Source organism: Echinops telfairi, unplaced genomic scaffold (genome assembly GCF_000313985.2).
Source record: "Echinops telfairi isolate 266 unplaced genomic scaffold, ASM31398v2 ScPeMD7_4225;HRSCAF=4972, whole genome shotgun sequence".
Taxonomy (NCBI): domain Eukaryota; kingdom Metazoa; phylum Chordata; class Mammalia; order Afrosoricida; family Tenrecidae; genus Echinops; species Echinops telfairi.
Window position 1 is genome coordinate 14,546,518 of NW_022108124.1, and position 14,445 is coordinate 14,560,962.

The following is a 14,445-nucleotide window of genomic DNA, read 5'->3' on the forward strand; positions in this document are numbered from 1 at the left end:
TGGATGGATGGATGGATTGCATGAGACCCCAATAAAATGATTTTTAAAAAATTTTTAAAGAAAGGGAAAAAAATGTTTTTAATTAAAAAAATTAATCACTCAAACACAAAAGGGAGAACTAATATTCATTGAACCTTGCTGGAACAAGCCAGAAAAAATGTATATTCTTTTCATCAATGAAGAAATTTCAGATTTGGAGGGGGGTCCGGTGCTAAGTTAACTAGTTGATTGATTTGGATTGTTTTCTTTCCTTTCAACAAATATTTCAGCCATAGGTGACTCTGACCTGATATGCTACAAGTTAGATGAAACTATTTGTGGCTTTTTTGTTTGCTTGCTTAAAAATCATTTTATTGGGGGCTTATACAGCTCTTATCACAATCTATGCATCCATCCATTGTACCAAGCACATTTGTACATCTGTTGCCATCATCATTCTCAAAACATTTTCTTTCTACTTGAGCCCTTGGTATCAGCTCCTCATATCCCCCCTCCCTCCCCTCCCTTCCGTCCCTCACAAACCCTTGATAATTTATAAATTGTTATTATCTTTTCATATCTTACACTGTCCGATGTGTCACTTCATCCACTTTTCTGTTGTCCGTCCTCCAGAGAAGGGGTTATATGTAGATCATTGTGATCAATTCCCCCTCCTCCCCCTACCTTCCCCTTCCCCTCCTGGAGTTTGTTTGTTTTTGTTTTTAACAAAACAAAAGGAAGTGAGGTGTGAATAAATCACTTGTAATCTTCTGAAAACAAGCAAAAAGGTGTGGGACACTTGCCTGCCAGGGAAGGGAACTGGTGGCTGGAAATGTGTGGAAAAGAGACTTAATGATCATCGTGTCCTTATTTGTGCGTTTTGGATTATTTTGTCAGATGGTCTATCTAAAATCTTAAATTAATCTAAAGGTACTTTGTGTTTTCATCAAAAGGGAGTTCATAAAACCTGCATCACCAGGCTACGTGAGGACCGGATCAGATCAAGGGAGAGAGAGCCTGGCATTGTGCCTGGTGCACAGTAGCCACCTCCCCATGTCCCCAAGGAGTTCTCCAGTTAGCGGGGCCGATGCCCTCGAGCACACACAGAGGCAGACTGCTTTTGCTGTTTTGTTTCATTTCTCTGTCAATATTGGAGAGTAGCCATGGCGAGAAGTTGGAAGAGGGCAACATGTGGTTATCTACTAAAGCCTGGTTTCCTCTGTCTCACTCTTGTACCTACAGGCTTCTCCCAACAAATCCCACCTCACCAACCCCTGTTACCCAAGGGATTATGCCGCCACCTTCCCACTGTCCCACATGTTTGGCAGTCTGTGCACATGGCACCTGAAGCCGGCCGATTACAGCCCCTCCGACACCATCACTTTTGAGGGAACTGGGGATCCATCGTTGTGCCGGGAGAAGGTGGCTTCCCTGTTTGACTTTGGAGGGTGCCCAGACCCAGAAGTCTGTTCGTTTAATGGAGTATATCAGCCCAGGGTCAGAGGGCCATTTGTGGTAAGAGCTAATCCCACTGAACTCAGTCTCCTTTCACCCCGTGGAATGTTGGTTTGCTTTTCCTTGCTGTGTGGCTTCTCTTCTGCTGACTTGGTTTCCCTTTCTGTATCTCCCACCCCCGAAAAACCTGCCTCATCGATCTCGTCTGAGGACTAATGTCCTTTCGTCTGGCTTCCCTGCAGGCCTTTGCGGGATTCTACTACACAGCCAGTGCGTTAAATCTTTCCGGGAGCTTTTCCCTAGGAACCTTTAACTCCAGCACCTGGACCTTCTGCTCACAGACTTGGAGTCAGGTCAGTAAAGAGAAGGGATCAGTATCAGTGCAGAGAGAGAGAGACGTGTGTGTGTGTGTGTGTGTGTGTGTGTGTGTGTGTGTGTGTGTGTTTCACATGGGGGGGTCGCCGTGAAGTGGGGTCTACTGGGCAGCAACTGGTGGCTTTTGTTGTCTTGGGTTTTGCCTTTCACCGCATCTATCAGACGGGCTTCCCAGCTGCTCACCAAGAGGTCAGCGGTTCAAACCCACTACTGCTTCCTGATGATTAGAAAACGTGTAGATTGGAAAACCTGTAGGACAACCCAATCCTATGGGGTTGCTATGAGTCAGAATCACCTCCGCGGGAACTGAGTTTACTCACAATGTGGTTTCATGTTTCACCTGCACGCACGGTGACCGGAACCTAATACATATTCAATAAGTGCTAGAGAGATCATTGGGATGGGAAGTCAGGCGGCAGGCTTTAAGTACTAGATCGTCGCATTCCTAGACGGGAACGTTTATTATTAAACTCTGAGTGGTAAGTTTCTTCAGCCTGCCGCTGCTGGCCTGAGGTGTTGTGAACTGTGCCTCTGAAGACATGCCTGGCTGCCCTCATCTGTGGTCACCCTTTCAGCTCCCGCTGCTGCTCCCCAGGTTTGAGGAGGAGTACGCCCGCTCCTACTGCTTCTCCGCCCACTACATCTACCACTTGCTCGTCGGAGGATACAAGTTCACCGCAGAGACTTGGCCCCAAGTCCATTTTAAAAAAGAAGTAAGTCTTTCTCCTCTTCTTCTCAGATCAAAGGTCCATGTCTCCGTGCGTGGGAGAAAAATAGAAGATAAATATAGAAGATAAGCACCCTAGACAGAAGCTGGTAACCCTGCGGTCACTTGTGAGGAGAGGAGGACAGAGAGTTCAGATGAGGACTGCAGGAGACCATTCCAGATGGGAAAAGGGTTGGATGGGTTGGAAGCCCGGTGCCAATGGACAATGAGCTCCCCAGGGCAGAGGTTTGCCATATGGTTCTCATATTCCTGGCACAGGGGTTAGAACCCGGGAATATAACAAACCAAACTCACAGACAAGCTAACTTTTAGTGACCCTGTAAGACAGAATAGTACTGTCCCTATGAGTTTCTGAAATATAAATCTTTAAGGGAGTAGAAAACCTCATCTTTAAGGTTTGAAAAAAATCATCCCATTGAGAACTGATTTTGTAGTTAGCAGCTCAACGTGTAACCAGTACACCACCAGGGCTTCATAGAAAGCACTAGATACTTCACAGTAAATGTTTGTGAAATGAATAGATAAATATATGAGGGGGGCTTCGAAGAGCTTATAGAAGACAGAACTGAAAGATGATTAATGTCTCCATGCACTCTCTGAAGCTCCTTCATATTGATGGCCTGAGATATTTTTGTTCTGAAAAGTTTCCAATATAGCCTAATAATTTTCTTGTAAAGAACAGTGCCTCACAGAATTACACATGTAGAAATTGTTGAATTTCTATAGGTTCTTCTGTGTATCTTCTCAATAGTAACACCAACAATAGATTCTATTTTAAAATTTCTAAAGAGTAATAATTGCATATCCATTTTACATATCAAAGAAAAAGTTAAAAATAATACCATTTACAATAACAACCCAAAAGATGTAATACTTAAGAATACACCCAATGAGAGAAACAAAAGACCTTTACAAAGAAAACTGCAAAACACTACAACAAGAAAGCAAAAGAGACCTACAAAAAATGAAAGACTACATCATGTTCATGGATAGGAAGACTTGGCATTGTGAATATACCAGTACTACCCAAAGCAATCCATAAACACAATGCACTTTTAATCCAGATCCCAGCATCAGTCTTTAACGAGATGGAAAAATGATCATTAACCTTACATGGAAAGGAAAGACCCAGGACCTACTAAGCATACACAGTAGTAAAATGAGCCAGGTAGTGGTACAAGGATAGGTATGTACATCAATTAAGCAGAATAGAGAACCCACAAAAAATATATATTCACCTACAGACTACTGATTTTTTACAAAGGCCTAGATATATTTAATGGGGAAGAGATAGCCTCATTAACAAATGGTGCTGACAAAATAGGATTTTCATTTTTAGAATAATGAAACAAGACCCTTATCTCACTCTACATAGAAAAACAAACTCAACGTGGATTAAAAACCTACACATAAGTCCAAGAACTGTAAAGATCTTCAGTGGAAAATGGGGACAAATGAGGGGCCCTAACACATGACATGAACATACTATCAAAGCTAATGAAAAGCATACAGCAGCAGAAGATTAGATGGCTTTGATCAACCAAAAATAGAACATTTATGTGCATCAAAAGACTTCACACAAAAAATAAAAAGAAAACCCTCAGACAGGGGGAATAAAACCTTGGCAATATCTCGGACAAGGGACTAATCTCTCAAATCCACAGAAAACTTCAGCCCCTTTACAAGAGAAAGACAAATAATTCCATTAAAAAATGGACAGAGGACACAGGTCACCAAAGAAGAAACCCAGACAGCCAACAAACATATTAAGAAATGCTTGCGATATGAAGGAGAGGGGTCAGAGTATAGCCCCACAGCCCATCTGCAGACAATTGGACATTCCCTTACAGAAGGGTCACAGGAAGGGACGATTCGCCCAGGGTGCAGTATAGCACTGACAAACCACACACCACTCCTCTAGTTCTTTGATGCTTCTTCTCCCCACTATCAGGATCTTACAAATCCTACTAGACTGGCATATGTACACTGGTACAGATAAGAACCCTTAACACATGGAATCCAGGACAGATAAACCCCTCAGGAACAGTAATGGGAGCAATGATACCATGAGAGTACAGGGAGGGTGGGAAAGGGAAGGTAGGGGGAAATGATAGCAATAATAACCATTATTAAGGGTTCACGAGGGTGAAAGGGTGGGGGGAGGGAGGGGAAAAGAGGAGCTGATATCAAAGGGCTCAAGAAGGATGTTTTGAAAATTATGCTGGCCACACATGTACAAGTTTGCTTGCTATAATTGGTTTATGGATTGTTAACTAATGTCTGTAAGAGCCCCAATAAATTGTTTAGAAAAAGAAATGCTTGCGATGACTAGCTCTCCCAGGGACACAAATCAAAATGACAATGAGCTCAAGCATCCCAGCCCTGGTGTGGGTAGCAAAGTTAAAACTAAAAGCAAAACAAAATAACAAATGTTGGAGAGGCTACAGAGAGATTAGAACCCTCAACCCTGCTGATGGGGCTGTAAAACACTACAACCCCTGTGGAGAGCAGTATGACACTTCCTCCGACAATTGGGGATAGGGGTGTCATGTGACCCAGCAACCCCTCTACTTGGCATGGAACCCTGACGGAATCAGGAACATAGCAGAGGAGAGGTATGTACACACATATTCATCACCGCACTGTTCACAAGAGCAAGATGGAAATGACTTTAATGCCCATCGGTGGGATGACGGACCGATAAGCTGTGGTACATGCTCGAGACCACTGCATGTATTTAACAAATAATGATGAAACTGTAAAATGCTTCATGACACGGATGGACAATTTTGGAGGACAGTACACTGAGTTAAAGTTGGCTTGTGGGAGAGTGGGGGAAGGTGGGGTGAAAAAGAGGAGCTGATACCAAGGGCTCAAGTAGAAAGAAATTGTTTTGGAAATGTTGATGGCAACATATATATAAGTGTGCTTGATACTATTGAATGATGGGTTGCTATAAGATTTGTAAGAGCCCCCCACCCCAAATAATTAATTTTTTTAAGTTAGCCAATCACAAAAGGATAAATACTGTATGAGACTACTGTTATAAAGAAAAGAAAATTAAGGTAACGGTTTTGATACCATAAGAAACAGACTTTGATGGTTGTCAGGGATGGAAGGGGAAGGCAGGCAGGGGCAGAAATAGGCTAGAAGGTAGACAGGTGTTAACTTCAAAAAGTTCATAGAAAAATTCCATTCACTTTTAATCTGAGTGTTCCACAAACTTTTTAGAGCATCTTTGATATACATCTATGTAGAGAAATGATACTGTTGTTATTGCTGTCAGGTGCCATCAAGTTGGTTCTGACTCACAGTGACCCTCTGGTCTATAGCAGTAATATCTGTACACACACACACACGCACGCACGCACGCACGCACACACAGAGATCCTGAGTAGAAATTTGAGTGCAGAGCAGTCTGACAGGTGGAATCCCCACGGTCCCAGGTAACTGGAGGCAGGGCGTCCTGCTTCAGAAAGGACTCAGTCATGCAGCCAGAGCTAGGTTCTCCTGCTCTCCGGGGTCTGGGAGGGTTTCTCATCTCAGAAATAGCTCCTGTGAAGCCCGGAGGATGTCTGGAGTCGGTCTATTCAATTCCAGCCTCGGTAATAATTAGGTTAAGCCAATCAATATCCTGCATTAAGCGTGTGGCTGCCTACTTTTACATAAATTAAATTGAGTAAGCTACAGAAAACAAGGCTGCCTGGAGACATATAAAGATGGCTGGTGGCATGTACTCTCTGGGCCTGGCTTCTAATGAATCCAATTGCCAGCAGAGTGCAGGATAAGGATGGAGAATGGCTTTCCATTGGATACAAATTCTGATTGATAGGAAATTCTAATCATTACATTTTTTAAATTCTGAAGAATGGCAGAGCCAGCCAATGCAGCATTCAAATGAGAGAGCAGAAAAGACAAGACTTGGGAGGTGTTCCCACACACGGGCAATGAGAAAAATAAATCCAGGAGATGTTGCAAGAAGATCTTAAGTAAGAATAAATGATGTCAACTGCCATCTAAATGTTAACAACAACAAACAGAACACAGAAGAAAGGAAGAGAAAAACCCTCCTTCATAACTAGTAGAGCTGGAATGTAGATAAAATCCAGCATGGTAAGGGACAGGCTGGGTCAGGAAACCTGGGATACAGGGACAAATGAGTGGCCTGACATTCTTTGTGCTAAAGGAGAAGATACTGCTATTATCTTAAGGCATGAAGGAGATAAGCGAAATATAGTAAAATGACAGCAATTTTTTAAAGTAAGATGGTAGAAAGAAGTCCAACTATATCAATAATCACAACGACCGTAGAAGGAAGAACATCAACCATTAAAAGACCGGCATTGTCAGATTGGATTGTTGAAAATCAAGTATATGGCTTCACACACTGGATGTATAGATGGAGTGTGATAAGAGCTGTACAAGCCCCCAATAAAATGATTGTTTTAATCATTTTATTAGGGGCCCAGACAACTCTTATCACAATCCATACACACATCAATTGTGTGAAGCACATCTGTACATTCATTGCCCTCATCATTCTCAAAACATTTTCTCTCCACTTAAGCCCCGCCCCCTCCCCGGCATCAGGTCTCTAAAATGATTTTGTTTAACATCAAGTGTATGCTCTTTATAGGGAACAGACATGGAAACTTAAAACTTTTTAAATCTCCCAGGCAAATACTACCCTCAAGAAAGCTGAGGTAGCTAGAGTCACATCTCATAAGTCTGCCCCCCAATAGTTGTATTGATATAAAATTAACCTACCATGCACTTCAATAGTTACGTCACTTTTTAAATCAGTGGTGGTGCACCCCCACCCCACCCCCACCCTGTCTTCACTGTTTACTCTCCTGTCTTTAACTGGAAGCCCACCACTGGAGATAGAGAGGCTGGCAAGATAATGATGAAAGAAGAATATTGCGCATTTGAACATGATGTTGTTATGGTTGCTGGGTACCATCAGGTCGATCCCAACTCACGCAACAATGCACAACAGAGCAAAACCCTGCCCGGTCCTGTGCCACCCTCACAACTGTTCCTCTCCTTGAGCCCGTGAGACAGCTAGTAAACCAGGGCTCATGTTGGGTAAAGTGGAAGGGCAGCCAACAAGAGGAAGGCCCTCACAAGACGAGCTGACCACAGTGGCTGCCACCATGGGCTCTCGTAGGGGCACCATTGTGAGGATGGTGCGGGACTGGGCAGTGTTATGCTGAGGGTCACGATGGGTCCGAACTGACTTGATAGCATGTGATACTAGGGCAACAAAAAGGCCTAACAACTAATTTTGATGGGCCCTCAGGACCAATCATGAGAGCAGAGATACCAGGAGGGGAAGGGGAACGTGGGAAGAAAGGGGGAACTGATCACAATGATCTACATATAACTCCCTCCCTGGGGGATGGACAACAGAAAAGTGGGTGAAGGGAGACATCGGACAGTGTAAAACATGAAAAAAATAATAATTTATAAATTATCAAGGGTTCATGTGAGAAGGAGGGTGGGGAAGGGAGGAGGGGAAAATGAGCTGATACCAAGGGCTCAAGTCAAAAGAAAATGTTTTGAGAACGATGGCAACAAACGTACACATGTGCTTGACACGACGGATGGGTGGATTGTGATAAGAGTTGTACGAGCCCCCAATAAAATGATTTAAGAAAAAAACAACCTCCATACATCATTAGGTAATGTGGCTAGGAAAGGCTGCCTCTCTCTATAACTATTGGATAAATAAAGCTTGTTTGATTTACTCAACAACAACAAAAAGTGTTGGTGGAACGGCCAGAAGAAAATCACTGTCTTTGCCCATTTGGACGGAGCGCTTGTCCTTAGAAGCCGGCACTCGGTTCAGGAAACCCCTGGGACCCTCTTCCTTCAGTCCAACACTTCCATCTCCCTGGAAAACTGTTATTGACTGGGCCTTCTTCACGCCTGGTGTGACAAGATTGGCCAGCGTATTTCTTTATAGTGCTGCAGGAGGGACCCTTACGCCTCGGCAGTCCCAGTGACCTGGGTTCTAACCAATCTCAGCACTGTCTCAAGTCAGACATTGTCTTTTGGCCTCCTAAAGCCAGTTTCCAGTGTCAGCTTCGTGAGGGTGTAGCCGGAGTGTAGAGGTTCGGATCTGAGCCCTGTCCTGAGAACTGACTTGTCGCCTCCGTTTCGCAGGTGGAGAACAGCAGCATAGCCTGGTCTCTTGGCTACATGCTCAACTTGACCAACCAGATCCCAGCCGGAAGCTCCCTGATTCAACTGCCCATTCAGCCGCCGGCCTTTGTGGGCATTCTCACCGCCTTTGCTGTGGTGGCCTCGCTGTGTCTGGCCTTTCTTGTGTACCTGTGTGCGGTGTCCCGGATACAGAAGCCCTCCCAGCATTCCTTTGACCACACTGTGGACTCAGAGTGAGCCTCACCTCGGGCAGCTGCTCTTGAAGCCCAAGGGCTGCCCAGAGAGCCAGGCTGGCCGTGTGCCAGGCAACAGACAAAATGTTCTCCAGGAAACCCAGCTGAAGTCAAATAGCCTAAGGCCTCCCCATGCTGATTCTCGCCAAATCTCCTCTGGGAGTGCGCCTTCGCTGTGTTTGCACACTGCTCCTCCGCAGCCCAGACCCCCACTGGATCTCTCCGGAATCCAGGGAGAGATATGCCATTGAGGTCAGGCTCTCGGCCCCAGTGTTCCCCGAGATGGAGCAAGTTGAGGCTGTGCCAGTTAATGATGAAGAACGGCTCTCCAGGCTCAAGGGCCATTCTCCCTCCCTCAGAATTCCTCCGGCAAATGTCAGTGCTGCTGGGTGCCACGAAGACCAGGGAGTTCAATCCTAAATTCCACTTTATCAGAGCCAACCCTGCCCCACTCCCCTTAGGTCCTTAGCTAACCCCTTTGGCAAACCTGTCCCATCGAGTGCCTGGGACAGGTGCTGGGGGCAGAAGACCCCTTTATCGCAAGGCAGAGGCTACTGCCTGGCTTCTCTTCCATGGTAAAACCTGAAGCACAGTCACACACAGGACTTAGCTTCTCCCAGGGCAGTGCAGACGGTCCCCACAGTGGAATCCCACCCAGGGCTCTGGTCTCTAGCTTCCAGCCTGGAGACTTCAGTAGCCTCATCTCCCCCTTCACAGTCCTGTGGCCGCTTAGAGCCTACTTCGACTGCTAGGGGGTCACTGTCTTCTAGACCATGTTTCCCTCGCGAGGCTTTTGCTTAGAGAACTGCCCTGTCATCGCCTGCATGGTGTGTTTCCTTGGCCCACCACGTACACCTGATGTCCTCAAAGCCATCCTTCATCTCTAATTTGCTGACCAGTGACTTTCCTGGCTCCCACGACTCTGAGTGCTGGCTGTAGACCTCGACTTGGGGCCAGAGCAGGAAGCTGCAGGAACCATTTCCATCCACAGTGGGAGGGGAAAGACACCAGCAACTCCACCAGGGACAAACCCAAATGTCCCCTTCTTTCCAATTGCTGTGTGTGCCCTTACCCCTGATGAAATAAAGGACTTTTAGTTTCTCTGGACTTGCAGTGTGTGTGTGCCTGTTCATTTGCATGTGATACTCTTTTCTCCTAAAGACCAAAGGTACTCTTTTATAAGCGTTTTGGAATATAAGAAAACGCTTCCCCTAGTGAATGAAGAACACACAGACTGGGTCTTTATTCCAGAGTTGGGACTGCATTCACCTTGCTGAGCTCTGGTTCCTTGTGCTAATTACATGAAACACTGCTTTCTTCGACATTTATGTCTCTGTTAGCCTGTAACCTGCCAGTCAGACCTCGATGCTCACTCTCAAATAATGCCGATGAGAACATCCACGAAAGCAACCACGCTGGACAACTGCAGTCCTGCCAAATCCAATTGAAAATACACCCACACCAAATGTCCTGTCAATTCCAGTCCAAGAGGTATAGCTTAGAGGTATGTATTCTTAAACACGTATGTGCCTAAGAAGCTTCCTGGCAGCAACCAGGATGCCCAGGATCAGTAAAATGCATGAATAGACCGTGACAGTACCTGCACTAGAAAATAAACTGATGAAAAGAGCGACTAATACATGCTCGTTCCAGATGCATCTTACAAACACACTACTGAGGTTAGAGACCAAGTCACAAAAATATATAGTATAGTGTATGTAAACTTCAGAATCAGGCCAAACTGAATACAGCAGGCAACACTTTCCAGAAAATGATTACTCAAGTTTGGAAGAGTACCAACTGAACTATTTCAATAAGACGATGAAACACCGGAAGGACTCACTCACTCACCTATGCCAGGAAATTTGGAAGACAGCTACTTGACCAAGTGATGGGAAAAAAATCCTTATTGGTACCACTTCCTAAGAAAGTGACCCAACAGGATCAGGTATCAGGCATCATCAGAACAAAAAATCATATTATTGTGAATGAGGGAGGGAGTGCAGAGTGGAGACCCAAAGCCCATTTGAGGCCATTGGACATCCCCTTACAGAAGGGTCTCGGGGAGAAGACGAGCCAGTCAGGGTGCGATGTAGCAATGATGAAACATACAACTTTCCTCTAGTTCCTAAATGCTTCCTCCCCACCCCCACACTATCATGATCCCAATTATACCTTACAAATCTGGCTAGACCAGAGGATGTACACTGGTACAGATAGGAATTGGAAATGCAGGGAATCCAGGACAGATGATCCCTTTAGGACCAGTGGTGTGAGTGGCGATACTGGGAGGGTAGAGGGAGGGTGAGTTGGAAAGGGGGAACCGATTACAAGGATCTACATATGACCTCCTCCCTGGGGGACAGACAACAGAAAAGTGGGTGAAGGGAGACGTCAGACAGGGCAAGATATGACAAAATAATAATTTATAAATTATCAAGGGTTCATGAGGGAGCAGGGAGGGGGGAAATGAGGAGCTGATGCCAGGGACTTAAGTGGAGAGCAAATGTTTTGAGAATGATGAGGGCAATGAATGTTCAAATGTGCTTTACACAATTGATGTATGTATGGACTGTGATTAAGAGTTGTATGAGCCCCTAATAAAACAATATTTTTAAAAAGGTGACCCAACAGAATGCTCAAATTATAGAACAATATCACTAATATCTGGGAGAAAACTAGGCTTTCTACTCCTGTGAACAGTTAGTCTTGGAAACCCACAAGGTGGCGCTATGAGTCAGCACTGACTTGATGGCAGTGAGATCACTAATGTCACACACAAAGTAAACTTTTGCTGAAGGTCATCCAACAACGGCTGGCTGCAGCAGTACACTGACAGGAGCTTCCAGAGGTCTGGTCCAGTGGAACACGGAATTTCACTGCTGGTGTCAGATAGATTGGGGCGGAAAGCAGACAGTACTGCAAAGATGTTTACTTGCGTTTTGCTGACTATGTCAAGGCCTTCTACTGTATGGATTATAACAAACTATTGGATAGTCTTGAGAAGAATGGGAATTCCAGAACACCTTAACTGGGCTCACATGGCACCTGTACATGAATCAAGAGGCAGTGGTGCTAACAGAACAAGGAAATAGCGCATGGTTTAAAATCGGGAAAGGGGCGTGTCAGGGTTGTATCCCTTAAATAAACCTATTCAATGGGCATGCGGAGCAAATAGTCTACGAAACTGATAATAAGAAACAATGTGGCATCAGGGTTAGAGGAAGGTTATTAACCTGTGAAATGCAGGTGACACGGCCTTGCCTGCAGAAAGTGAGGAGCACGAGAAGCACTTGCTGGTGAAGATGGAGGGTTGCAGTCTTCAGTATAGATTACAACTTAATAAAATCAAATGGACCACGAGGTAACAGCATGATAAATGGGAAAAAGATGGAAGGTGTCAAGGATTTCGTCTTGCTTGGGTTCACAATCAACGCTCATGGAACTAGCAGTCAAGAGATTAAAAGACGAGTTGCATTGGGGACCTCTTTAGAGAATGGAAACGCAAGGATGTAACTCTGAGGAGTACGTTGCACCTGACCCAAGCCCTGGTCCTTTCAATAACCTCAGATGCACGTGAAACTTGGACATCGAATAAGGAAGAGCGAAGAAGCATCGATGTATTTGAAGTATGGGGCTGGTGAAAAATCTTGAAAGTACCATGGATTGCCAAAAGAAAAAACAAATCTGTCTCGGAAGGACAGCCAGAGTGCTCCTTATCGACCAGGATGATGAGACTTAAGTCGTATGTACTTTGTGAGACGTGTTGTCAGAAGAGACCAGTCCCTGAAGAAGGACAACAAGCTTGGGATAGCAGAGGGGCAGCCAAAAAGAGGAAGGCCCTAGATATGGCAGATTGACACCTGGCTGCAAGGATGCTCTCAAGCACAGCACGGGGCAGGGCAGGGTTTCCTTCTGTTGTGCGTGAGGTAGCGATGACTCGGCACTGACTCACTGGCCCGACCAACAAGGGAAGTTTGGGAGACACAGGAGTTGCTTGGGGGAAGGATTAAACAAGGATTATGATCATGATTATAGGCGTTCCCTTTTTTTCAACCATTTATGGACTCTCTGGGTGCACTATAGCTCACTGCCATCAAGTCAATTCTAATTCATAGTGACCCTATCAAAGGGTCAAGGGTGAACTGCCCCTGTGAGTTTCCAACACTAACTAGAAAGCCTCAACTTTCTCCTGCACAGCTGGCTAGCGGAGTCGAACCGCCGGCTTCACAGTTGGCAGCCTAACTCGGAGCCCCTGTGGCCACCAGGGCTCTGCTAGGTCCTGTAAGGTTACAGACCTAGGCTACCTCAGTTTCCCATTCACTACCTCCGTGAGCTTCCTACGTCCTTTTAACCTCTTTGAGCTTTTATCTCCTCATTGGTGAAATGCAGATAACACCTGCCACATGCCATTGTTTTCAGAACTAAAAAACACCGCACTCAGAGCATCTCATTGATGCCAGCCCGTGGGTAGAACTGCCCCATGCTTTTCCAAGACTGTAACTTAACAGGAAGAGAAAGTCCCGTATTTCTCCTGCAGTGGTTCCAACCACTGATCTTTCAGATCGCAGCCTGTCCAGTAACCACTAGACCCTAGACCAGCGGCTCTCAACCTGTGGGTTGTGAGCCCTTTGGGGGTCGAAAGACCCTTTCGCGGGGTCACCCGATTCCTAACAGTAGCAAAATGACAGTGATGAAGTAGCAATGAAAATAATTTTCTGGTTGGGGGGTCACCACCACATGAGGGTCGTGGCATGAGGAAGGTTGAGAACCACTGCCTTAGACCCTAGCACAGGGTCCACACCAAAAGTCCACTCTCACTGCCATCGACTCAGCTACGCTAGAGGACAAGGAGAAGTCACTGCCCTTTGGGGTTTCCGAAGCTATTACAGAGCAGAAAGGAAGCCTCACCTTTCTCTCAAGGAGCAGCTGGTGAGTTCCCACTGTAGAGCTTGCACCTAACAGACCCATGTGTAATACTCTATGTCACCAGGTTCCCTACCACAGAATGTAATGAATAAGCGATGAGAAGATTCTCTCTCTCTCTCACTCATTGCATCACACATTCACCCTGAGTCTTCCACATGCCAACCACTGCCCTAGGTGACAGAGTTCCTCACAGACAAGTGTCTTCACCTTGGAGCACAAGGCACAGAGGCCCCCTGCTGGATCCCTGAGAAAATCCTGGCTAGTCGCTGTTTTCCCCTGGATGAAAGATGCTTGGTTATCGTAAGATCTAATGGAGTAGGTCTGTCTGGATAGGACAGGCTGGATGAACAATCTGGAGGAGAAAACAACGGGAGGGGGGGACGACACATGGCAGAGGGGGAGGTGGGAGGAAGGGAAGAGGTGATAACAAACCCATGGACAAGGGAACAACAAGCAATCCAAATTGGTGGGTGGTGAGGTGGGTGTGGGAGACCTGCTAGGGCATGATCTAGGGGAATGTAACAAAGAGGAAGTGCTGAAATCCTGGTGGGGACTGAGCATGATAGTGGGACAGGAGGA

The 14,445-nt window shown here is 45.7% G+C and overlaps 1 protein-coding gene across 1 annotated transcript in view; it reads left to right on the plus strand.

Annotated features, from left to right (window-relative positions):
* The window catches only part of ENTPD3 (ectonucleoside triphosphate diphosphohydrolase 3), a gene marked incomplete at its 5' end in the record, with an annotated part of 56,192 nt that extends 46,148 nt beyond the window's left edge, over positions 1-10,044 (plus strand). Inside the window, 4 exons of the mRNA XM_045294991.1 lie at positions 1,222-1,494; positions 1,677-1,787; positions 2,385-2,522; positions 8,705-10,044. Coding sequence (XP_045150926.1) covers positions 1,222-1,494; positions 1,677-1,787; positions 2,385-2,522; positions 8,705-8,941 — 759 coding nt within the window. The remainder of the gene's footprint in view (positions 1-1,221; positions 1,495-1,676; positions 1,788-2,384; positions 2,523-8,704) is intronic.
* Between the last annotated feature and the right edge of the window lie 4,401 nt (positions 10,045-14,445).